The sequence below is a fragment of the Vanacampus margaritifer genome, chromosome 1 (genome assembly GCF_051991255.1).
Source record: "Vanacampus margaritifer isolate UIUO_Vmar chromosome 1, RoL_Vmar_1.0, whole genome shotgun sequence".
Taxonomy (NCBI): domain Eukaryota; kingdom Metazoa; phylum Chordata; class Actinopteri; order Syngnathiformes; family Syngnathidae; genus Vanacampus; species Vanacampus margaritifer.
In genome coordinates, this window is record NC_135432.1 from 37,569,597 (window position 1) to 37,597,258 (window position 27,662).

The 27,662-nt window shown below is 39.8% G+C and overlaps 1 protein-coding gene across 8 annotated transcripts in view; it reads left to right on the forward strand.

Annotated features, from left to right (window-relative positions):
* scn8aa (sodium channel, voltage gated, type VIII, alpha subunit a) overlaps positions 1 to 27,101 on the forward strand; it is a 92,318-nt gene extending 65,217 nt beyond the window's left edge. For 5 of the 8 annotated variants that reach the window (XM_077553250.1, XM_077553265.1, XM_077553234.1 and 2 more), the window contains exons 21-27: positions 10,566 to 10,688; positions 17,588 to 17,872; positions 18,195 to 18,248; positions 19,044 to 19,181; positions 19,278 to 19,382; positions 21,406 to 21,676; positions 23,708 to 27,101. In XM_077553250.1, the coding sequence (XP_077409376.1) occupies positions 10,566 to 10,688; positions 17,588 to 17,872; positions 18,195 to 18,248; positions 19,044 to 19,181; positions 19,278 to 19,382; positions 21,406 to 21,676; positions 23,708 to 24,867 (2,136 nt within the window). In that variant the 3' untranslated portion in view covers positions 24,868 to 27,101. The remainder of the gene's footprint in view (positions 1 to 10,565; positions 10,689 to 17,587; positions 17,873 to 18,194; positions 18,249 to 19,043; positions 19,182 to 19,277; positions 19,383 to 21,405; positions 21,677 to 23,707) is intronic. The other 3 variants (XM_077553293.1, XM_077553274.1, XM_077553284.1) reach the window with 1 other exon arrangement.
* The last annotated feature ends 561 nt before the right edge of the window (positions 27,102 to 27,662 follow it).

Here is a 27,662-nt window from a genome sequence, read left to right on the forward strand (position 1 = left end):
TGGAAATCAACTTGACTTTTTTTAACAAATGTGTTGTTTTTTCCTATCGTGACATGACGATGACGATATTGTGTCAGTTGTAATATCGCGATATTGCCGTTATCGTTACATCCCTATTCCATAGGTCGCGTATCACCTTACAAGAGGCTGGCATGTTTCACTGCCATTTTTCTGCTACCAATAGCCGAAGGAGAAGAACTTTGCAAACGTAGTAATTGGTGGCAATTGGTGGTCTCTTGAGGCACTGTAGTGCACGTGCTTCAAAATGCACGTGCTTCGATCTTGTTGCATTCTATTAATTTACCACTAGATGGCAAACATTTCTACACACTGTCCCTTTAAATGGTACATTTAATACATGTAAATAATTATATTAACTAAATGTAAATACCATGCTGTTACTGCTTGTGTTGAACATATTGTTAGTGAAGCAATGTTTTGAGGATATTAAAAAATAAATATGAATATGCTTAGGATACTGATATACTATACGATTTGATGTTTTTAGTGTTCTCTTGTCAATTGACAATGGGTAGGTTGCTAATGAAATGAAAACTTCCTTGGTATATAGACATGTGGTCTATTTAGCTTCTAATTGATGTTATGTATATAGTTCTGTATAAGCAAGTCTCCAGACTAACTTTTTTACTAGTGGCACAGTGGGCCCTAATTTGATATGTTTGAGGCACAAGTTAGAGGCATACATGAATCAGAAATCGACTTGCAAAATAAATTCACACACAAAAATCTGCAAATTTATAGGTCACTCATGCACGAGTAGATGAAAAATATAGCGGCACTGTCACAAATTTTAGGGACAAAATGCCACCATTTAGTCTGGAGCCCTGATAAATGTATTTTATAATAACATTCTGCATCTGTCCGTATGAAATGGACACATGCCTCTAACTTTGAAATCAATCAATTTTTCTGCTTGGTTTTCTCCTCTGAGACACTTCTATACTGTTTGTGCAACAATACTCACTGCACGACCAAATTCTCTGCCTGATGCAACATTTTGAAATTGGATTTGAGGAAATGTTTGGACCAAACAATTAATAACTCACCTACTGATTTCAGCTATTTTCAAGTGTCACTCAGAGCTGTGGGATGTTTCAAAGAAGTGTCTTTGACTTGTACGATGTCGTTGGTGTTGACGTGAGCCTGCCAATGTCCCCTTTCTCTATTCCTTGTGTCTTGTGTCAAGTTTGAAGGACAAGAGAAGATTCATCATTCTATTCTTAAGCACTTACAGTTTTTAAGACAGAACCATTTTAGCTTACCATTTTGAGTCATTTCTATGTATAGAGATTGGGGAATTTCAGAGGTGGCAAATCTAGGTCCAGAAAGTAAAAACCCTGCTACAGTTTGGCTTTAGTCATTGATGCTATCTAGCTATTTAGCTAGTTCCCTAGCAGGTAAACGAGCACCATGGGAGCTAGCTACCCTTACCAAAAAGTAGTATACGTTAAGTACAAATTATAGAATATACTTAAGTATAGCTAAGTTTAGTTTTCAAGTGTACTTATTCTTGTACTAAAGATAAACTTTAAGTAAACTCATTGGGACTAAATTGGAACATTTTAGTGCACTTAAAAATTAAAATATACTTAAGTATATTCTAAAGTATATTAATAAGTATACTTAAGCATACTTGAAAGTATACTTTGTGGTACTTTAACTTATGTCCACAGTTTAGTTTACAGCAAAAACCCCAGTGATAATTGGCAGGGATCAAACCAGCAAACACTGGTACTTAAGGTAACGACCTTGACCAGCCACATGATCTTTAGGGCTTTCTAAACAAATGTAACCTAAAATTTTGGTTCCTTACTTATCGAGTGCCTTCAACGTATATACTATGTAAACTTTTAGTATATGTTTTAGTATACTTATAAGTACACTTAACATTTACTTGATGCAGTATACTTCCAATAAGTACAAGAAAAGCAAACTGGATGTATACTCTCCTACTTTTGAGTATACTTCAAGCATACTTAAATATACTTTTTGGTAAGGGTAGGCCGCTAGCATCCCACAGTTTGGCTTTAGCCCCGGGTGCTAGCTAGTTAGATCCCTAGCAGGTAAACGAGCACCATGGGAACTAGCTAGAGAGATAGCTAGCTAGCACCTGGGGCTAAAGCCAAAATGTGGCAGGGTTTTTACTTTCTGGACTTGGATTTGCCACCTCTGGGGTATTTTCCATAATAAGTATCCAACTTAAAAGGAGACAAAAAGGACAAAAGCTTCTTTGACTTCTGTCCTTCTTCTTGAACTAAATTCCTCTCCACAGTGTCCAACACCTCCGCCCAAACCTGTGAATGGACTCCTGTCAGTGACTACCATGCGGCGTAAAGCACAGTGGCAAACACAAGCGTCAAAGTCCCACAGTTATCACTGACCTTTTGCTAAGACCCACCCCCTTTAGTTACTGTTACTAAATCCATTAAGCTTTCACCCGGATGCTTCCATTCAATCCCATTTTTGTAAAAATTCCGTTTTAAATTTGAAGCAGTCAGAAGGCTGTGTATGCCTTTGAAGGCTACATTACCTAAACAAAGGGACACAAGTAAATAAGGCTGGATTTAAATTGCAGGTTCAAGTCCAATTCCAATTTAATGTCAAAATGTTTTACTCTCTATTTCCATTTACATCTCAAGTGATGGAATATATTAAACAACCCACATGCAGATGCACAAATTACATGAAAAATATTCAACAAGCGTCAACAACTGGCAGTCAAAATGCCAATCGGTATGTCCAATCTACATGTTGCACTCACCATGGCAGATATCTGATATGTACTTCATTTTTTTCCATTCACATTTGTTAGTGGTCTGATTCCGTGCTGAATTGAATTTTTTTCCACTTCATACTGACATGGGATACGTCCTATACACTTGTGACACATGGAAGCAAAAAATCTTAATTGTGTCACTTCATGCAAAACAACCTGAGATGCAAGCTAACGGATACATTTCACAAAAGAGCAAGTCAACCATGTACTTTAAGACAGCAACGAGATTAAGGAGCAGAACTTTCTGTGGAGATTGCTATACTCTTAGTTTACTATTACTATTTATCTATCCATCTTCTATAGCGCTTATCATCATCAATGTTGGGCAAGTTACTTCCAGAATGTAGATACTTTACTTCACTTAAATATCTTTTGAAAATCTTACATTATACATTGAATTCAATGGCGTGCCACCAGAGTGTGTTTGACCTCTAATTTGTACTGCACTGTCATTGGCTAGTCTGCATTTACAGGGTGTGGCTTTGCAAAAGGTCATTTGTTAATATAAATTGACAGATTATGCATTTTTCATTATACTTAATTGACCTCCACTATTTCCGCTAATTGCGGGGGTTGGGGATCGGGCACCACTGCAAATAGCGAATTGGCAGCCATTATAACTACATGTATATTAGGAATGGAACGATAAATAAATCTTACTCGTCAGTCCACATTACCAACACATTTTGGTTAAATTGACCAGTCAGCCAATCATCTGTGTATCTTGTGATGTAGTCACATGGTCAAATGGGTTACACGGCCTTGTGAAGGGAAATCTCGACTTAATTGACTAAAAGCGGGGAGGGCGTCATCCCTTGAAGCCCACTCTTTCAAGATTTATTTTGGTGGCCTAAAAACTACAGTACAAAATTATTGTTTGTACTGACAACTGGTGCGCATTTGGTCGCTCTCATGAGACACGATTTTAGCACGCTTCCTATTTCACTATTTCGTCCTTTTAAATCGAGGTACCACTATACACTGTTGTAAGAAATCTGAGAGAGCACTGTAACCCCTGCTAAGTGACATGCCAATGTATAGCCGACCCAAATAAAAATTTTAAGCGCAACGGTCCATTGTTTTATATGGAGGACCAAAACTGCCAAAATTAAAAATTAATTAATTAATAAATAAATGACTAAAAGCGAAAATAAAAAACGGATATAAAAAATCGAATTTAAAAATTAAATAAAAAATAAATATAAATGGAATTAAAAACAACAAAATATGTATATGTATATATATATATATATATATATATATATATATATATATATATATATATATATATATATATATCCATAAATAAATACATAAAATAAAATTACAAAAAATAAAAAAATGAGATAAAAAAAGTCAAAATAAATATATAAATAGAATTAAGTATTAATCAATAAATAAAAACGCTTTGCTTTTACATTTATTTCATGCTGCAGACGCTCTGTCAGGATGAAATGTAATTCAAATGAGGGGGTGGACCTAAGCTTGTCTTGGGTTGGACTCTGCCATTGCAAAATATATATATTTTTTTATTTCGACTTTTTTTTTGAAATCTCACATATATATATATATAATTAAAAAAATATATATGTATATATATATATATATATAATTTTTTTAATGACATTTTTTTTATATCTGTTTTTATTTTCACTTTTATTTATTTATTAATGTATTTATTTTTAATTTTGGCAGTTTTGGTCCTCCATAGTTTTATACAGTGACAAGACCACAACAATATCAAGGTACTTTGAATACCGCAATATCATAACCTCATACACCTAATATATGTGCATGCGACCAATTTCTTTTTTTTACAAGTTAAGATTCCTCATAGACTTTCGAGGTAGCATCATTCGAAGTTGTTGCTATTGGAGTCTCCCTCTCAGTAGGTGTGTTACAAAGCACTTGGGACGGTGCAGCTTCCCAAGCCAGTGAATGTGCTGTCAAGAGTGACAACCTTTTCCCCCCACCCCCCCCCTGCTCACTCCCTCTGGAAAGTGTACCCTCAGCAATGTGATGATGTTTTGCTGAGATGTAATGATGGTGGGTGACAGGCGCCCTGCGGTAAGTTTGGTCTTCACTTGCGCTCCCCCTGCAAAAAGAAAAAAGAAAAAAAAGTTTGAATTGTGGTGGTTGGTGTTGTGGCCTCTGCTGTGCTGTGTTGTGGGATGCAACTGTGGCCGTGGACTTGCAAAGGGGGGGTGGTGGGGCACCATCATTAAACCAGCCCATCTTATTCTTTGTGTGGATGCGCATGCCTCTTTTCCTCATGACCCTTGTGTTACCGCATCTTTTTCTTACACATTTGTGTATGTTTTGCTCTGTTCATGTGGACGGCAGGGCGTTTCAGATGTAGAATCCAGTGTTACATGTTAATTTAAAGTTGTACATGTTAAAGGAGACATATTTTGCATTGGGGGGTAAAAAAAATTCAGGTGCTCTTATAAAATGTCTGATATTCTTCACTCAAAATAGACATAGGGTGTGAAGAATTACAGTACACTTTACATCAGCCTGATTACAATGACTTGGTTTTGTTTGAGATATTTTTGTTTCATGTAAATGAGCCACTACTCTCCCCGTTCCCCCCGTTGCTGCATGACAAATGTCAAGTGCACTTTTTATTAACTGCCCATGCTCGAGCTAGACAATGTAGGTGAGAAGAGGGTGAGCAGCTAGTATGAAAATAAATAAACAAGTGCTGATTCAAAAACTGCAAGATTGCATTTTTACACCTGGATGAGGATAGGCAGATAAAAGATTTACTTGGTTGTATATTTTCTAATTGATTGGTGGGCAGGCACTCAAGAGGCCCACATTTTTGTACATAAGCAACTAAATCATACCTAAAAACATAGAACTAAGTTTTTTTAAACTTTGTCCTTCACTCCCAAAAACGTATTTATATGTTGTTGTTTTTTAAATGTTTATTTTATTTTATTTTTTATTATGCTCGAACAGTAGTGGGCAAACTCGGTCCTTGAGGGCCGTAGTCCTGCAGGTTTTGGATGTTTCCCTGCTCCAACGCAGCTGATTCCAATCAACAGGATCGTTATCAGGCTTATGCAGAGTTTGCTAATGAGCTGATCATATATCAGCTGTGTTGGAGAAGGGAAACATCCAAACCCTGCGGGGCTCCGGCCGTCGAGGACCGAGTGTGCCCACCCCTGTGCTAGAGCATACAGAAGGCTATGCTACAGCTTCTGACATGATGATAACAAAAAATGGCCAGCAGGTGGCAGAAGAGTATCAGCCAGGACCATGTTGCAACAAGCTCTTTTCCCCAGTGTTTTCAACAGGTTTGTGAATAATAATTAAATTTAGCTATATTCTAATGCTAATTGCTGCAAAATGGAAACAGATACAAATATACTTTTTTTCTTTTGGTAGGTTCCGTGTTTTTTATAGCAATAGAACAGAATATCGTGGACCTTGCAAAATCGGTCAAAATCTAGCCGGGAGCGAAGAGGGCTGCTTCAGTGTAAATGACTGGGAGTGAATGAGTTAAATAAAATTTCCAATAATATGTCTCCTTTAATATTTGAATTAAATGTATACATTATAAACTTTCAAAATTGAAGTTCAGTATGTGAGTCTAGCAGGTGTCATTCTTCGTTCATTCCTTCTTTTTCCACTCAGATTATGTTTCATGGTTTTGTTGTGTTTTTCCCTTCTAGTTTTAGTTTGCTTTATTTCTGTTTGTTTTGCGCTTTCATCATCCTGGGATCACAGCCCCAGATGTCATTGGCCTTGACTTGCAGAAGGACGCCGAGACACTGAAGCCACACCCACCCAGCTGGCCCAGCAGGGGGCCATAGTCCGGGCACCCCGAATGGGTGCGCTCCATGGGGTCAGGCTGAAGGTGACAACTACCCCAAACACTGTAGTGTAGATGAAGGCAAAATCTTTATTTTAAAAGGCTGCATATGATATTCACAAAACTAGGTCATTGATTTCGAGAAGATGGACGTGGCCGAAACAATTAGTAGTCTGCTTTTCTCCCTATAATTTTATCTTTAAGCATTCACACTGAATTTCCTCTGACACCGGTTAAAATGAAGATTTTGCCTGTACGATCCTCCCTACGTGACTTTGGTAAGCTTTGATGTTCATGTATTCTATGTGGTGCGTTTGGCCACTTGGTCCTCAGTGGCTGGTTGGAAGTGCTCACACGTGTTGACAGACTATTGATATTTTCCTTGTTTGTAAGAAACGGCTACACCCCTCAGTCCCCAGTCTATATGTGCAATTCATATTAATGTGCAGATATAAAGACTAGAAAAATGTGAGCTTCAGTAAATGAGTATTGATTGACTGTTAATAACAGTAGGAATGGATCAAAAACAGAAAGTAACAATTCAACCTACCAAAATGAAATGACTAACGTGCTTAACTGGGCTCAGCCTAGTACACACATACCAATTTTAATGTATTTTTATTTAAAATTTTAACTTATTTGTAAAATGTGAGAGAGCCAATTATACTGTGTACTTACTGCTCTGTTTGTGATGTACAGGGGATGACCAACACAGTACACCACACACATACTGTACACATAACTGCATCTCCGCCCACATTTGCAAGTAGCTCCCCAAAACCAAATGTCAGTCATAGTACCAAGACGGAAATCTGAGAGACAACATGGTAGGCAATGCCATAGGGCATCCAGTTCAGACTGCCAGAAATTACAAAGAAGAAAGAATAATAGTTAAAGAAGAAATCAAACAAGCAAGGCTAATTATTAGCTTATGTGGTAACTGCAATGGTTGCAAACTCCTATGGTCATTTTGATTCTGGTGACTGACTTGTGTCACACTCAACGCACTCACATTTAAACTCACACAAACAGTCACTTCTCTTTTTGAGTCTGCAACAGTGCCAGCTTCCGGTTATTTCCTGATTGGCTACCGTTCATATTATAGTCATGGCATACGCATTTACAATTGACGGTCCTAACTTTCTCAGAGCAGGTTGGGGGAGGGGGGGAAATCAGTCTTAACACTCCCAACATCACAGGATAATTGCTCACAATAAGTGGAATAGCCAGAATAAGGCCCAATCCCAATACCGCCCCTTATCCCTCCTCTCGTCCCTCCCCCTTATGAATGCGCGTTCACGGGGACAAAGGAGTTTCCCAATTCTCCATAAAAAGTAGGGGGAGGGTTAGAGACGAGGACTGCAGGTCCCTTTTCACGAAGATAGATCCCAACCTCCCTAGGTTCTTCTTTACTACAGTCATGCCCCCACGGCAACACCGTGGGAAGCAATGGCGGAAGTAATGGTGACACCAGCAAAACGCAGGAGACGCGTAAATGTAAGTAAGCTAATATTTATTGAATGTCATAGTAATGATAGTGGTTTTATCGAATGTTCTATACTTTGGCAGAAATTGGCACAATTGTGTGTTTTGGTAAACGCTCGCTATTGTCGCGTCTGTTACGTCACAATCAGCACGCAGCTGCGGTGTCTCGAGGTAACGACATAGCGGATTGGATAGCGATAGTACGTTCTCGATTCCTAGAGGGATTTTTTTTGTCTCTGCCACCCCAAAGAAGTAGAAAGGAGAGGGAAGAGATAAGCGAGACAAATGGTGCAGGGTGAAGAGGAAGTAATGGGATTGGGCCTAACTCAGAATTTTAGCCTGATTAGCGGTATGTTTGTACCTGGCTTTAAAAGAAGCAAGACTTTTGCTCACTTCTGCTTTTGTGTCGCAAAAAGTCACAACGTGTCAAAGATCAAGCAAAACACACATGCTGAAATTAGTCCAATGAGGCGCACTGGTGGTTGGTGAAATATGATGACGGTTCCAACCCTAAAATTGTTTTTGTTAATCTTGGCAAAACTCTATACTTTACAACCTTTGGACCTTCTCCTTCCTCCGGCTTCTTAATGGCCAGCGATACACTGGAGGTGATCGGTCAACTCTTTCCTGCAATTACTTACCAAGCGGCCATCAAGAAGCATTAATGCTGATTATTGATCACTCTCACTATCGTCCATTTCCTCCTCCTGTTAACAATGTAGTGTTGTAAATGTACTGGGCTTAGATCAGCTCTACAGGCCGCAGCTACAGGGACTCCGTGGTTAACAAACACTTTGGCTCATTTCATATTGTTTGAAAACACAGGGACGGACTGGGCTCCAAATTCAGCCCGGGAATTTGAGTTGGAGAGGCCCTCGATGAGTGCGAACAAAGGCCAATTTTGCCGCGTTTAGAATGCCATGTTGATGCCTGCCTTACTAAACTTGGTATAATAATGATTATGTTAACGTTGCACTGCCACACAAAAAAAATGCCTTTTGGGTGACATTCACACAGAATAAACTAAGACAACTACTGAGACTATACTAAAATGTGAATAATTTTTCAAAAAGTTTAACATCAGAAATGGGTTATTTAGAAATTCAGGAAACAAAACCCCGTGCAAAAATAAGTAAAGCATACTCCATTCAGGTGAAAATGTAAAATAAATAAAATTCTTGTGCAGTTGAATGCAATATAGTAAGTTTCATCAAAGGTAGTCAAATCGCATGCTGCAAATTATAATTATTTTGTAAAAATCATATATATATATGTCTTCTTCTTTCCCTTTCGGTACATATACGTATGGTATTGTAAAATACATAGGACCTAAGGACGCAAAAAACAAACAAACAAAATAGTTATAATAATTATAAAAACTCCGGTCCATATCGGCCTAGGATGGACCGCGGCCGTTCAGAATTTTTCCTGAAATTCCCAATGGTCAGTCCGTCCCTGGCACATGTTTGTATTTTGCACCTAAAACATTAGACACAAGAGGGGCTGCATCCGTTTCTTCTTGTGTGCTGTTAATTGTGTACAACTGGACTGTAGTCAATAAAGTTTTGCTGTCCTTCAAGTGTTTATAAGTATATGGGGTGTGCCCTAAACGTTCTTCCCAGTCTCGTGTGTGTGTGGTTCATGTGACTGTGGCTCTCCTATTTAAACCCCTACCCCTTACCCCTCACACAAGTGTGTGACCATTTGAACTTACATGATGTATGAGAAATGATGGCAGCCCAGTGACACACTTGTACATGTTGACTTGTATTCTTTCTCTTAGGTACCGTTAGTTTGTCTGTCTTAAATTGTGATTGGGATTTGAGCCCAAGAACGACACGGAGAGACAATGTTAGAGGGGCAAGGGTAAGGCTCTCCAATCTGTTGGGTGTTTAATCGACTCCTGCAGGGCGACCTCTCTTCTTCTTTATCCTGCCTTCCCCTCCCCAGGTCTACCCCCCACCCCTCCCCCCAAGCTCCTCTCGCTTGTACTAAACCGTGCCACGTTCTTCTCTGCCTAATTTGCCCTTGATTTGAGTCTTATGTCTCTCTCTCTCTCTCTCTTTCTCTCTCTCTCTCTCTCTCTCTCTTTTTCTGGCTCCTACCATCGCTCACTCTATTCTCTACGCTATACTCTACTCTACATTATCACTCTCGCTCAATTCCATTTCTTTACAGGTACACTGGACTTTCGCCCCAAATAACTGACATTAACAACCTCCTTGGCCTTCTGCTACTAAAAAAAAAACATTATGCAGATAAAACGTATACTAAACACTGACCTTCTGTCTCAATTGTCTATGCATGTATAAATGCAATGTTATACATACATATACATTCATAGATTTATGTGTGTATGTTAAGCAACTCTCCTCCCCTAGCCAGGGCCCTCTCTCTTCCTTAGTGAATAATCTCACACTTCTAACAGTTTGGAACCTCTTTTGCTTCTCTGTTTTTGTGTAGGTGTCTATAGTCAGCCTTGTCGCTAATGCGCTGGGCTACTCCGATCTAGGGCCCATTAAATCACTCAGGACACTAAGGGCCTTGAGACCCCTCAGAGCCTTGTCACGTTTTGAAGGGATGAGGGTAAGATCCAAAGCTAAGCAGCTGATCCTTTCGCATGCCCATTCAACAGTTTCAAGCATGCTAGAACTGAAAACTATCAACAAAAGAACAACGAAAAAGAAATACACAAAATATTAGGGGGTGGGGGGGATTTCTCTTAAAACCAGAAAGCCAAACCTTTCCAATCCTGTACCATGTCTTCGTTTTATTTTTTGTTAGCATTAATGAACAAGTCATGATGCAGCTACTGTATAGTGACAGCAGACCAATATGCATTGCAATTGATTGTATCAAACTATCTAAAAACCTCATCTAAAGACAGTGATTTTTTTTTTAATAGTAAAGCTGCCTCATCACATAAGTGACAAAGGAGACATTCTGAAATCTTCCTCCATTGCTGCAAGCTGGTGACTCCGAATTGTGTCCCAGTTACAGTGTCAACGCTTACACGCCATCTCACACAGCAATGAAATCAATAATTAGCTTCTCATCTGGCCTGATTCTCAACCACTGCTTTCAATGAAGATGACAACCCGCAACTACCTCCCTACTTCCCTCACAGCCTTCCCATACACATGCCCATAACCTCCCACTCCTTCCCCAGCACACACCATCCCTCAGTGCATTTTCACAACAACCATCAGGAAGCCACAGGACGCCAAAGCCTCGAGACAACCAGTAACACCCGAAATATGTGCAACGGAAGCTTGCAAGGAGCTTGTTTTAGGTTCGCTTAATAGACAATTGTGTCGGATTTCGGAGGCGGCACAAAATATCACAACTTTTAATATAGTTTTCCTCTTATACAGTATTGAGTATTCTTTCCAACTATTTTGTTAATGCTGTACTGAGTTTGAATGTGATACACTATGAATCTAAACTGCCCATGCCGTGAACAGTAAACAGTTATGTTTGAAACAAATTGGAATGATTATCAAATTTTGGTGCCCTGCACCACCCACATTAGATAATCTTAGTGTTGCCAATCTGGCAAGGATACCTGCTTCATATTTAGGCCAACACTTGTAAATTCCCTAGAGAAGGTCAAAGTGTTTCGACTACTTTCAACCATGATTCCTTGAGACTTTTTTGTGAGTCCTGACATCCATCCACCCATTTTCTACACACAGTAAATTCTGTAGAGTAAATTTGACTCTATTTAGAGTGAGACCAAATAGACTCAGTTTTAGCGTAATATTTACACTTGGAAGAGAGTAAAATCAAAAATTTATTAAAAATTAAAAAAGTAAATACAAATAAAAGTCACTCAAGGGTTGGGGAACAAACTCATGACTTTCAGTTTGGGAGAATGCTGATCTACCCTCTGAGCCGCAGCTCCTGCTGTGTGCTAGTAAATCGCTTGTGTCAGCTGGAATCTTTGTAACTCTAGAGGGACCAAATAGTTTGAGTAAATAGACCAAAATCTTGTTTTTAATCTCTTGGAGATTAGCAAACAGTAGAAGGGGTAGATCAGGTGGTAGTGTGGCTCCCACACTGAAGGTCATGAATTCGTTCCTCTCAACCATTGAGTGACTTTTATTTATTTATTTTTACAAATACTTCATTTTACTCTCTTCCATTCGACGGTGTATTATGGCCATGTATAAATATAGATCTTTTTAGAGGGCGGGGGCAATATTCAGAGAAAAAAAATCTCAAATTTGCGAGAAAAACCTCGTAAATTTGTGACTTTATAAAGTGCCAAATTTGCGATCTATTAAGTGGCAGATTTATGAGAAAAAAACTCAGAAAGTTACGAAAAATACATATAGTGTACTACTCGGATGTTTGTGCCAGTACTTTTCGGTTATAGTACTGTAATGGCTTTAACCATATCATGTTAAGTATTCACATTTTGAAGCATTGGGTACTGCCAATTTGTAATAATAAATATTTACTTGTACAGTTATGTTTTCAGAATTATTATTTACTCATTCATACATTTTGGTATTTTTTTGTACAAGTTAGTGGTGCTAGCTAGTGCTAGGCTAAACCTGCTGCTCTCTGTCATTCACTTGTATTTGCCTTAAGTATGCTATTTTCTGATTGGTTAGTGTTTAGTCAGCTGATAGGGGATCAGGAAGTGTTGTTGCTCTAGCTCCCGTGTATGACGAGTAAAGTAAAGTTTAAATTAAGAATAAATCCGTCTCCATCTTGCCTTTTCATTTTATAAACAGTGTCCCATTAGCCACCAAATAATCCTCACATTAGACTATAGCTACGCTATGTGTATTTCTCGTAAGTTTGTGAGTTTTTTTCTCGCAAATTGCCACTTTATAAAGTCGCAAATTTACGAGTTTTTTACTCAAAATATTGCCCCCGCCCTTTAAAAAAATATATTTATACGTGCCCCTAATACGCCGTCATACTTCCAAGTGTAAATAATAGCCTACTCTAAAACGGAGTCTATTTGAACCCACTCTAAATAGAGTCAAATTGACTCTAAATAGAGTCAGATGTACTCTACAGAATTTACTGTGACTGCTCATCCTCATCAGCGCCACAGATGAGCTGGAGCCTAAAGCAGCTGACTTTGGGCGAGAGGCGCAGTACGCCCTGCTTGTATTCACACCTTGTTTTGTTTTTATTTGTTTTATTCATTTTTTCCTTTCGGACACATTATTACAGGTTACATCAATCACATAATATCATTTGCAACATTGACAGCCGAAAGAATGGCTGGCGGGTAGAAGCCATGGCTTGTTAGTAACCCGTCCCCATCGATTTTTACTATACGCATCAGTCATATACATTGATTATAAAGTACCTTAGGACAATTTAGAGTCTTCATTGCACCTAACGCATGTTATCGACATGCTGCTGTTATGATAGATGTACACCAAATTTTGTGGTGAAAGTGGGTGTGTAATTAAAGGAGTTTTTGGTTATGTTGCAGTTCTCAAAAAATTCCGTTCCATTCATCAGAAGAAAAATAATTGCGCCATTTAAGAGGGTCTTCATATGTCCTGCTGCTTGGGCCCTAATAATTTTTTTTATATAACATCACAAGCGTTGTGGGGGGAAAAAAAGACTTGTTTTACTTTGATATCTCTCGTTACAAGCTGATTAATAGGGAGCTAGTGCCTCACAGTTCTTATAATATAGATTGATTATCACATACCGTTAGTCAAATATCACAAGTTTCCATCCACCCCCTACTTTTGGACTGGTTGTTTTCTTTTCACATCCGCCCCCTGCAGGCCCGCACATGTAGCACAGGGCGGCGTCCACCCCAGCCAATTTCACCCCACTTAATTCCAACCCTCCCTACCCTCTCGTCCTACCGTTCCACCAATAATCCGCCTCTGCTGAAGGCTCGACACACTCTCTCCTGGGGAGTGTCAGGGATTGAGATAAGCGCCCCCCCCCCCCCCCCCCCACAGTGTTGTGGCAGTATTGTGTATTTGTTCTTCTTCTGCCAGCCAATGTACACTTCATCTAATTCCACTCATTCCATTTTGGTGCCCACCTTTTTGGGGCGCAGGCAGAAGATTGGCAAATTTGCTCAGCTGCCATTTCACACAAGCTGTCCATGTCATGCACACCATAAAGAGCATACAGCAGGCCCTGGCTACCTGTTGCCTTCCATTTACACGGGAAGTGAACGGCCCCGTTCGACTCTTCACTCTGAGTTGTGGGTTAAGAACGGCAAACAGTGTTTTAGTTCCTCCAAAAATGACAAACAACCATTGAGAAGCTGCGTACAATCATCAAGTGCATCAAGGCTCATTCATACGAGCTGTCCATTGACTCAAATGCAAAGCGTATGAGCAAGCATTTAAGGCTCTGGATAGGCTGTATGGATGTCATACATTAGATGCTTTTCTTGTGCAATAAATAAATAGATAGGACATTTTGCGTGGGGGTGGAAAGAGAGGCAAAAGGGGAAAAATATCCTGCTGTATCAGGTTGACCACAATGTTGATGTTCATCGGTGTATATATATATTAATGTTTTGTTTGACCAATGTCTACGCTGACCAATGAATAAATAAATGGGGAAGTGGATGCATAGAGAGATGAAAGAGATTCAGGAGAGTTGCAATAATGAAGATTAAAAAATTTATGTTTTTGTGTAATGTTGAATTTATTATTATTGTGAGAATACTGAAAAGCATTCACACATATGTTATTGGGATTCTTTATTCTTACTTATTATAGCATTTTATTTTTCCCACTTTTTTGCCGTGCAAAACTCCATATAATGCATCCGATTGACAACCGTTCAAATTTCAACTTGCTTCAAAAATTCACGCCAACCTGGGAATATATCGTCTGATTCCACATTACTTACAGTTTTTGCACAATTTATCATTAAATATCAACTTTCCCCCATTCATTTTCAATAGGACTGACAACGAACTTTTTCTAAGTCCCACTTTCCACGTCCACTTCCATACATACAACTTATCATTACCAGTTTTCTGATAATGCTCGGTAGCGCAGTTGGTAAAGTGCATTGTCCAGTAACCAGGAGGTCGCAGGTTTGAATACCTCCTGCGACTGTACATTGCAAATATATCCATGGTCATTATGCTAAGTGATATACATGTATACCAACTGACTATCATATCTGGAAATGGATTATAATTTCACTGAAATTATTAAATTGAATGTTATCTTTCAGCATCAGATGACACTTTTCAAAAGAAATACGCCATTGGAACACTTTTAGTACATTCAATGGTTCAATACCAACTGACTATCCTATCCGGAAATGGATTATAATTTCACTAAAACGATTTAAGCACTTGCGTTCAAATCTTAGCATTCAGCTTTTCAGCATTCCCATGCAATTTCAGCAGAAATTGCACTTTGTCTAGTTACTATTATTGGTGTTATCATTATTATCATCATCATTATTTTGTCATAAGGCACTTGTTTAGTAGAGCCTATTTCAGTTTGTTGACATAATAGTCAAATTGCAACACTTCTTGAAGTGTCAGTAGAAGTGTAAATCCAAGTTTATCACTGCTTCGTCACCTTGATTCTGTTGTGAGCAATGCAACACCTGCCACCTTTTAGCCCAGTGCATTCAGTCTTTTACTGACTAATCTGCTCGTTTAAATGTACTTCAAATGGCAACAAAGATGTCAAACACATTAGCTGCCATGATTTCTTGAATCGCTCTCGCTTTCTATCCACTTATTCCTCTATTGATTTATTGATTTGAATGGTTCTTGAGATTGCACAACGCCATGTAACACGCATGTACTTGAACTGCTGGTGCACACTATGCGTTTTGGAAAGCAATTTCCCCTCTTTTTTTTTAACTCCTGCTTTTGCAAACAGCATATTTGGAAAATAGTTTATCTGTTGTTCACATTGCAACTCGAGCCATTCTCTCAGCAGGTGCAACAAATACTTTTTTTTAAATACTGATTTGCGCACATACTGTGGATGCCGATTTGTCCACGTGATTTTTGCACATTGGCAGCAGTGGCGGTGGCATGCTGAGAGAACTGTGCTGCACAGAGAGGGAATATGGCTTCACAAAACAATGACATGCATGCTCAGCTGTCAGCCTGCCATTTTAATAGCACTGCTATGTTAGCGTAACATTCAGTGAATTAGACTACACTGCTAAGAATATATTTGGCCTAGTTTGATTATTATTTTGACTGGTATAGAATTGTGTGAATTAATTGAGCTACTCATGGAACAAATTCATATTGAGAATATAACAATGTACTAATTAGATGGACTATTGGATGGACTTACTATACTGTAAGGTTGGACACATCATATTGGTATGGCATACATAGTCAATCAGAACTAATATAAAGGCTGGTAAAACGTTATCATTATAATTAAGAATAATTGGAATTTGGAATCTTGAATTCAGAAAATCTGGAATAATCCACATGAATAATTAATATTAAAAGACTAGAGCTGAGTGTGTACTGTTTTTGTATTAAGCATATACTATCAAAACATGTATGCAAAAATAAATATAGCTAGTGCAAACAAGCATTACTAGTACACCACTCAGTACTTTTTCACCGCATGATGCTAGTTATCCATATGGCACTAGTGATCTTCTACATACAGGTAATAGCTGTCCACATAGCACTTAGTCCACCTCATTTCAACACCCTGTGAGACTAGTTCAGCTCAATGATATTATGAATAGGGTTGTCAAAATGAGTGCGTTAATTTTTTGTTAATTTAAAGTTCCTTTTACGCCATAACTAATGACCACCCCTTACTTGGAAAGGGGAATTCCAGTTGCAACATCCACGTCAAAATTTAGCACTTAACAATAATGCATATATTTGTGGAGACTGGTGTCAAGTTCTAAAACATTCTAAAAATGTGCAGAATTTCACAAGTTACTTCATGTTAAAAACTGTGCTGTCACAAACGACTTTCAAATGCAATTATGCCATCTAGTGGCAGAAAAATTACCTTAACGCCAATCAATATCACACTCGTTATTTACAGTACATCTTTTTAATTTTAATTCAATTTTATGAATTATTATAAAATTACTGTATCAATGACTCAAAGATGCAGCCATATTTCTTATAGTTTAACATTTTTATGTTAACAAGTGTATGAAAATTTTGAGAAAAAAATATTTTACTGTACATTTTATTGTACATTTAGAACAGATATAAAATTTGCGATTAATCGTGAGTTAACTATTGAAGTCCTGCAATTAATTACAATTAAAAATTGACAAAAAAAGACACCCCTTTTAATAACTAATAATAATTTATTTAATAAATACATACATAAATACACATACACATACATAAATAAATAATAACACAATGAATGAATAATAATGAAAAAGCATTTTTAAGAGTGAATGTACGGCCATAACAGTATGATGCGTCCTGCCAAAAGGTTGAAATGATTGATTTGTGTTTCTTGATGCTTACAGTGTCGTATCCTGTCTTTGCAAATCTGGTTTAGGTGGTAGTCAACGCCTTGGTGGGAGCCATCCCTTCCATTATGAATGTGTTGCTGGTTTGCCTCATCTTTTGGCTGATTTTCAGTATCATGGGGGTCAATCTGTTTGCGGGCAAGTACTACTTTTGTTTCAACGAGACCTCCGAGGAGTACTTTCCTGTTGACGTGGTCAACAACAAGACCCAGTGTGAGGCCCTCATTGAACAAAACTTTACGGAGGTCAGGTGGAAGAACGTCAAAATAAATTTTGACAATGTGGGCGCCGGCTACCTGGCCTTGCTACAAGTGGTGAGAGCGTAACTCCTGTTGGACTGTTGTTTCTCTGTTTGTTGTTGTTTTTGTTGTTGTTTTTTTAACTTGCCGCCATGCCTCATTTCTTTCATATGCATCCACAGTTCTCAGAGGCTGCTTTCCATTATGTGTATTGAGTGTTTCTCCGCTGTTATTCTTTTCTTTCTTTCCATTCACAAGCTGTTGAACTGGACATGCAGCACTGTTGGTTTGAGTTTGGATATTCTTTGCTTTGCCTTTCATTAAAATGTTAGCTTTTCTTTGTGTTTTCTGCCACTAATGTTTACTAGCATGTCTAAACATGTTTCTCTTTTCAAAGGCCACATTCAAAGGTTGGATGGACATTATGTATGCAGCTGTGGATTCCAGAGAGGTACATTTCTAATATCTGAATTATATTTGGAATAGCTATAACGATCATAAAACTGTTATCAACTGCACAGGCAATGTTTTAAATGCGCATTTTTTTCTATACAAATTAAAATCCAGGTGTTTTGTGACATGCTTTCATCAAAATACACCAAAGATGAACATTGATAAGATGCTTTGCACGCTCTGTTTCTCGTCTTGCTAAAAGTTGTATAACACCTTTTTTTTTTTAATCCGTCACAATGTGCCAGCTATCACTCATCTGTGAAAATACTAACACTCATTCAAACCTGCCTCTGTGCAGATTTAGACAATGCTTCGCGCTAGACTTACACTGGGCACAAAAATAAAGCTCTTATTGTTATCGGTGTGGAGTTCTTATTTTTGGAATGTACTATCAATTCAAAATAAAAAAAAAGATGCTAAACGTATCTTTGCTTTTAAATCCTCTCAGCTTTCTGTGGTCCATTCGCTCCGCTTTTGTTATTTTTTGGAGAGGGATATTCCACCATTGGTTCAGGAAAGCCCAAAGTGACAGGTTAGCGTGAGGCAAAAGGGAGGATTGCCCAAAAAGAGTGTGCCTGCAAGTGATTAACTCCTCATCAGTCGTGCCTTTTATTAATTCAAATTAGATGCACAAAATGGGGCCAGATAGGGCTTATTTTACTCTTGTACCAGGTCATTCTGCCAGTTTTGACAAATTTCTCTCTCTCTCTCTCTCTCTCTCTCTCTCTCTCTCTCTCTCTCTCTCTCTCTCTCTCTCTCTCTCTCTCTCTCTCTCTACCCCCCCCCCCCCAAGGTGGAAGACCAGCCCGACTATGAAGTCAACATCTACATGTATATCTACTTTGTGGTTTTCATCATCTTTGGCTCCTTCTTTACCCTCAATCTCTTCATTGGTGTGATCATTGACAACTTCAACCAGCAAAAGAAAAAGATAAGTCCAACACGTCCTTCCTCTTTTCTTGTTTTTGTTTTTGTTTAATCCTACTACAAGATTATGACCTCTTTTTTTTGTTCTTTCCCCCTTTACTTTGGAGGTCAGGATATCTTCATGACAGAGGAACAAAAGAAATACTACAATGCCATGAAGAAACTGGGCTCCAAAAAGCCTCAGAAACCCATCCCTCGACCACAGGTATAGTATGCTTTAAAAAGAAAAGAATCACTCTTCAAGAAATTACTGTTTACCACACAATAATTTAAGGCAATACTAATACAATCTTAGTATTTTAGTTATTTAATTCATTGAGAAATATGATGCATTGTTCCACTTATACTGTGGCCCCCACTTTCTGTTGTGTAAGTGTAACCAGATTGGCTGGCATTTCAGTGTACGTAGATAATTTTCACTTCACTAATATTGCAGCTTTGAGTATTGAAAGATGCCGATTTTGACCTGATACGATATCAGTATAAATCATACTTACATATGATGTACTTGTATGGCTTATTTTGTAGTGTGGATTGTTAGAAAATGCTTCAATCAAGTGATATTGCTAATAAAGAGAACAATAGTCAGCAACAGTACAAAAACTGACCCGTTTATTATTACTGATTGGGTCACATAAAGTTTAACCTTGAAGAGCCCATGCTGCATTATTATTATTTTTTAAATAGTCTGTCATTTTATTGGGTTTGCAAAGTAATTTTGTTAGAAAGGCCCCAGATTTGCCTTTTTCAAAAGACTGTAGGTGGTGGAATATGCCCGGAATTTTGGACAGGCCAGTTCATCATTAAAATTTTAAAAATGTAAATAAGCTTTGATGTTATTGGATCTCTGTTCTGCTCAAAATAAATATGGAAATTATCTTTCTTCCAATAACGCTGGGCGGCCATGTCGGGTCCCACCTGCATATTGAACATTAAGCCCCCATTCATTTTTATGTCATAGCTCTGTATTTTGTGAATACACCGGTACAAGTGGCAAAGAGGACCCGTGACTTGACGTATGTTGCCGCTGATTCAACAATTAAAAAAAATATATATATTCCTTGTTAGCTTGCTAGCTATTTCTAAAATTAGCTCCATGTGCACTGGCATAAGTGGCTATGGGGAGGAGCACCGTGTAGCGCAGAGGTGGGCATCGAGGGCCGCAGTCCTGCAGGTTTTGCGTGTTGCCCTTCTCCAACACAGCTGATATATGATCAGCTCATCAGCAAGCTCTGCATAAGCCTGATAACGATCCTGTTGATTGGAATCAGCTTGTGTTGGAAGTGAGAAACCTACAAAACCTGCAGGACTCCGGCCCTCGAGGACCGAGATTGCCCACCTCTGGACTGTAGCGTAATCAAGTCACTCTAAAGAGCGGAATTAATTAATAGCGACTGGAGTTTAATGCCTAACATCGAGCGCCTCTAAGGGGTACCGTCTCCGCTTTCCACATTAAAGATGATAACTTATTATCTACTTCCAAATACCTCAGCGTCATTTCCTTGCTTAGCCCCGCCGCTCGGTGACATTATGCACATAGTATCACTGTTGCAAAGTGACGCCATGCCGCACGCTGTGTGGAAAAATTAAGTCTCACTCTGTGCGATCGCGCAACTCCAGATCTAATAAAAAGTTATTTAAAAAATAACCCTTATATATTTATCCGAATCCTGATCGGGAGACAATGTCCTATTCCGATTGAGTCAGCAACCACGTGATCGGGCTTGATTTCTGATCGGATCGGGACATCCCTAAAGACCCCCTTGGGTCATGGCAAAGGTACCATTTAACGAGTTTTAAGTCGATGATTCATCGAAGGGTTATAAAAATATTTTATTAAGGTTGAAAAGTTCCTTAGTGCTACTTTAAGACTCAGTGAAGTGGGAGCTGGGAAAAATGCATGGCTTATTGTCTGATTCTTTATTGTTGTGTGCAATTCACAGGGAATAGGGACCGAACTTGACCACAATTAGCTAAAACAGAAAAAAGAAAGGAAAAAATAGGGGAAAACAGTGAATTAAATCATGTTAGATCAGGTTCAAAGGCATCACAAATAAGCATATTGGTTTAAAACAATATAAACAAAATTAAATAAAACGCAACTAAGCAGGGGTCTGGAAATCAGTGGATAGGTTCAAAAACAATCTACTAATATGTGAATTTACGAATGTTGAAACTGCAGTGGTCCTCTATATATTATATGTCGTGACGTCTGTTTGTCTCCACAGAACAAGATCCAAGGAATGGTCTTTGACTTTGTCACACAGCAAGTCTTTGACATCTCCATCATGATCCTCATTTGTCTCAACATGGTCACCATGATGGTGGAAACGGACGACCAATCTGATGAGACAGAAAATGTCCTCTACTGGGTGAACTTCATCTTCATTGTGGTCTTCACCACAGAATTCTTGCTGAAGCTCTTTGCGCTTCGCCACTATTACTTCACCAATGGATGGAACATCTTTGATGTGGTGGTGGTCATCCTTTCGATTGTTGGTGAGTTGTGGGACAGAGAAACTTCAAGCTGTCCAGTTTTGTTGACCGTAGTATAGTTTGGAACACTTTTCTGTTTTCATTGACGACGGTCCGGCCAGCTCTGCTATTCCACTACATAGCATGAGCAGTAGATTCTATCTAGTTATATAATACAGTATTACTATCTCTGAATTGTAATGTGTTAGGCTGAGAAGGCCTGTGTAGAGTGCTCAGGGAGTGTGGGGTCTTTAATATGGGTCCTGTACGACTGGTGTCAGAGTTGCGTCCCCATTGACAGCAACTACTGTAGTTAGTTTCGTTTCCAGTGAGCGTTGGACTCCGCCAAGGCTGCTTTTTGTCACGATACTCTTTATAATTTTTATTGACAGAATTTCTAGTCAAGGTGTTGAACAGGCCTATTTTGGAGATCTGCCTTTTTGGCCTCATCAAGCCGCATTCTTCAACACTCACTGGAGTAGTTCACAGCTGAGTTTGAGGCGACTGAGATGAGAATCAGCGCTTTTAAGTCTGAGGCCAAGGTTGGAAAAAGTGCAGACTTACTACTTGGGTCAGAAATGAGATACTGCCATTGTGCTGCATTTGGGGTTTTGAATTATCAATGCAAATGTCTGCGTGCTTATTGACGATTGTACCAATGCACCCGCGCAGATCATGTACCAACGTAAAAATGTAGCATGTAGCAACTGACACAGCTGCGTGCACAGCCGCGATCCACGTACAGTTTGCTCTGGTCTGCGTACGCGCAATGCGGAAACTTTGGAAACTTAGAAAGGGCAACTTTCAACCACAATGTCTTATAAATGTTGGAGGGATCATTACCAGATGATTACTTGCAGACCGAGGGCGCAAATTGAGAACTCGCTCACAGACAGTTTTTCAGAATTGCCAGCTAGCAAAATATTGACTTGTTTTTTTTTATTTGACTTGTTGTGTGGGCAGGCACAGCAGAGACCCAACGATCTGTCTCAGCAAGTTAGTTTTTTGTGGAAGTCAACCATAAACATTTCTTGACAATAATAAATTCTATGTGACTCCCCTAGTCAAAACATGACATTCTAATTAATATTACATTTGTTGAATGAGAGTTATGAAGCAAAATCCAGCCATTTTTATCCTTCCCGGGGCAGCCATTTTGCCACTGAAGATGACATCAATGTTGCTCTGGGCTCAGGCACTGACCAATCACAGCTCACCTGTTTTCTGAAGCTGACCTGTGATTGGTTGTTACCTGAGACCTGATCAATTGTAATGTCATCTTCAGTCGACAGCAAGTGGCAAAATGGCCGTCCCCTGAGATGGATAAAGACGGCTGGATTTTGCTGCTTAACTCATATTCCACTAACGCAATATTAACCAGAATACCATATTTAGACCATTGGGGCTACATAGAACAAATTATTGTCCCCAAAACATTTTTGGGTTGACTTCCCCTTTAAATCATTCACTTTTAGCCATTTTCACTGAAGCAACCCCCTTCGCTCCCGGCTGTTTTACTGCATTTTGACTGATTTTGCAAGGCCCACAGAATATTGTGTTCTATTGCTATAAAAACATGGAACATACCAAAGGAAAGATTAGAGTCTCTTTCATCAGGAAAAAAGTATATTTGGATCCGTTTCTGTTTTGCAGCAATTAGCATTAGAATATAGTATATGTTTTCATCATTATTCACAAATCTGTTTAAAACACTGGGAAAAAGAGCTTGTTGCAACATGGCCCTGGCTGATCTCTTATACTCTGCTGCCACCTGTTGGCCGTTTTTGTAACAACTACCATTGCTTTAAGCCACCTTTTCAGGTCACAAGCGGCATCAAAGCCTTCTGTATGCTCTAGCATAAAAATAAAAATAAATATAAGAAAACGTATAAATACGTTCTTGGGATCATGGCAATATTTAAAATAGAACGTGTTTATACATTTTTTTAGAGAAAAAAAAAGAGAAAAAAAGTCTTACATGTGTCCTCTTCAAACTTCTTTTGACCCAGCCGTGGTACATGCTGACATGTAGTTTGTTGTTGTTTATCCTTACAGGAATGTTCCTGGCCGACCTTATCGAGAAGTACTTTGTATCTCCGACACTGTTCCGAGTGATCCGCTTGGCCCGTATTGGACGTATTCTGCGTCTCATCAAAGGAGCAAAAGGCATCCGGACGTTACTCTTCGCCCTGATGATGTCACTGCCAGCCCTGTTCAACATCGGCCTCTTGCTCTTCCTGGTGATGTTCATTTTCTCCATCTTTGGCATGTCCAACTTTGGCTACGTGAAGCATGGTGCTGGCATCGACGACTTGTACAACTTTGAGACCTTTGGCAACAGCATGATCATCTTGTTCATGATTACCACTTCGGCCGGCTGGGACGGCTTGCTACTGCCTATTCTCAACTACCCGCCAGACTGCAACCCCAACCTGGAGAACCCCGGCACCGCGGTCAAGGGTGACTGCGGTAACCCCTCAGTGGGCATATTTTTCTTTGTAATGTACATCATCATTTCCTTCCTGATTGTGGTCAACATGTACATTGCCATCATTCTGGAGAACTTCAGCGTAGCCACGGAGGAGAGCGCCGATCCACTGAGTGAGGATGACTTTGAGACCTTCTATGAGATCTGGGAGAAGTTTGACCCCACCGCCTCTCAGTTCATCACCTTTGCCAAGCTGTCCGACTTTGCTGACGCACTCGAGCACCCGCTTCGCGTACCCAAGCCCAACACCATCGAGCTGATTGCCATGGATATGCCCATGGTGAGCGGCGATCGCATCCACTGCCTAGACATCCTGTTTGCCTTCACCAAGCGTGTGCTGGGCGACAGCGGTGAATTGGACATGCTGAGGCAGCAGATGGAGGAGCGCTTTGTGGCGGCCAACCCCTCCAAGGTGTCGTACGAGCCCATCACCACCACGCTGCGCCGCAAGCAGGAGGACGTCTCAGCCAGGATCATCCAGAACGCTTATCGCGCTCACCTCATCCGCCGCGGCATCATTTTCAAGCGCCATGCATTTGCCAACAACAAGCTGGAGAATGGCGGCACCAACCAGGAGAAGAAAGAGAGCACGCCATCCACAGCCTCACTCCCTTCTTACGACAGCGTGACCAAACCTGACAAGGAGAAGCAGGTCGACAACAAAGAGGAGTGGGCCAGGAAAGAGAAGGACAAAAACCAAAAAGACGAGTGGGAATCTAAGTGCTAGGCACCATGAGACTCTTGAGCGCCACCGAGGTAGAAACAGCGGTCATTTGCAAGTTATAAAAATAAAAAATAACAAACACTGGGAAAAAATGTTTACAGACTACTGAGGCAAGGTGGTTTCTTATGTCATCAAAGACAGCTGAACCAAACACAATCAGTTTACTGTGGAACTTTGCTGCATAATGACCAAGTTCTTAGAACATAGTGACTCACAACATACACACATACAGATATACTGTATGTTTTGGGGACCAACTTGCCAAGGCACACAACTCTCTGCTGAGCGATTGAGAGAATAGCATCGTCCCTGCCACTGCTGAGCATGTGAAGTCTCACTGCAAAACTTCCATGCGGGAGCACCGCTAGAACTGTTACATCAGTCTAAAGGAAGAAGAAGAAAATCACAAATCAACCACACAAGCGAGCAAGCCAGCTAGCGTGGGATTGATGGATAGATGGGAGGCAGAATTAGAGATGGCAAAAGGTCCAGAAAGTAAAAACCCATCAACAGTGTGGCTTTAGCCCCTGGTGCTAGCTAGCTGTTAGGCTTTAGCCGCTAAAGCCTAACTGTGACAGGGTTTTTACTTTCTGGACCTGGATTTGCCACCTCTGGGCAGAATACTGAAATGTAGACAAATGTGTCGTTCTTTTAGCTTGTTCACACCTCTGTACATTTTCACATGATTTGAGCAGCAAAAAAAAAAAAACGATCAAGCTCATGTCACTTTCATCTCTTTACTATGCTGACATAGTGAAAAGACATTCTGGTTTTGCTCATAGTTTAGATTCAAGCCGCAGGAGATTTGCTCAGATCAATAATAATAATTATTGTGCTTATTCAATGCATAGAAGTGACTTGCATGAAGGCATGTTTTGATCAGGAATCATGCATGAGTAATCATACTCCACATGGCACTTAATGCTCATAACCCTGCAGTGGTTTCACAGTGTGAGCTGGGGGCGGCTGCCCACTGGGGAGAATCAGCCGGATAGAGTCTTTGTGAGCTCTTTCAATGCAAACTTCCAATGCGGCTTAAACGTCAAGGTTTTTTTTTGCTGCTCTGCATGTGAATGGCGGTGGCGAAGAGGCAGAAGTGTACCCTCGGGTGTGCAAAGCTCGGGTCACTTTTGTTGTTTTGCTGTTTGTATGCCACAGAGTTTGTAGTGATTTGATCTGGGATGCACAAATGTTACTAGGGGATCCCCACTACTGTTGTAGACAGTGGAGGAAGATTTCCTCTTTTGTGCTTGTGATGCATTAGAGCTTCTCAGCCAATGAGTGGTTATGTAATGTCACGTGTTTCTGACCACCATTTGGGAGTTTGTCTTCTCTGCTGTCCTCCCACAAGGTTGGAGAAAGATGCGGAGCATCGCAAAGTGCGGGCGGGTCAGCGCACAGCGACCCCGAACACTTACCTTGTCGTGCCTAGCAGGAATAGAAGGAATTGGAGAATGCAACAAAAAGGGCTTGTGGTCGCTATAATTTGTCTACGGGTGGTCCTCAACAACAGAATCAACTGCCATGTTTGTCAGTGTATCATTGGCACCAAGTTTTTTTCACACACTTCCAGTGAGTCGGGCAAAGGCGACAAGAGCAAGACATCAGCAGGCCTCACGTGGATGCGGCTAAGGTGTGCGAGCAATCAAAGATGTTTTGTGGATATTTTCTCCTCCGTGAAGATGCGCGAGGCTTTGTCAATCCAGCTGCCTCTTGAGGTGTTCCTGCCATTTATTTTGTACGTGCCAGTCTATGGTCCTATTTCTAAGCGGATGACTTGCCCAGCGTCCGCCGTCGCACCAGTAATGCCATTTTGGTGTGTTAAACACTGCCTGTACGAAAACACCCCCTTTTGTCTGTACCATGAAACCAGGTCTGTTTACATCATGAGGTCTCCCAATAGGTTTGGCTGCTGCACACTGAAACCAAATACATTCCCAATGAGAGAAAGGAGCTGTGCCGTCTGGATCCGCTCCGACTGACTAATTCACCACGTCAACCACAAACAAACAAAACAAAACAAACAAAAAAAGACCAAAAAAAAAGAAAAAGAAGACGTGGATATACAGCGCAGGTGACGATGTAAAAGGCACAATCGCTGGAAAAGAACGACTTTTTTGAGAGAAGCTATAAATATTGTAACATATAATTTTATTTTATCGGCATGCTATGTTGTGTTTTTGTAAATAAAGAATTTTAAAACTGTTACTACTACTAATCACACACACAAAAAAAGAATCATAACAATAATATAGAATGGCTTCCAGCTATGCCCTTTGTCACATTTGTTACCTTTTGGATTTTTTGAGACACTTTTCACTTTTGGTGACTGAATTGAATGATATATATATATATATATAAATATATAATATAAAAAGATCTATCCATGTATACATATATGTCTATATGTATATACATCAAACAGAAGAATACTGTCACATTTTGATTTCTGTGCAACACATTCACTGGATGTTTCAATGTTAATGGAGGAGGGGTGGGGAGAAGTTTATATGTTTGAATTGTAGCCCGATCATGATGATAATGATAATATTACCAGCATGTCATTCACTCACCACACGCACACACTGTGCACACTGCCATTTTCTGCCAGTCAGCTCTTCCTCAAAGACATCAAGTGGTGTTAATCATGCCACCCCCCGCCGACCACCTGCCTACCTTTTACTCCTTCTTCCACCATCAAACTCAGTGCCATGAAAGCTCATCCTCACCTTTTGCGTTTTATAATGTTCCACTCAATGGCATGTGCCTTTTTCTGCTTTTTGGATGTCTGCCACACC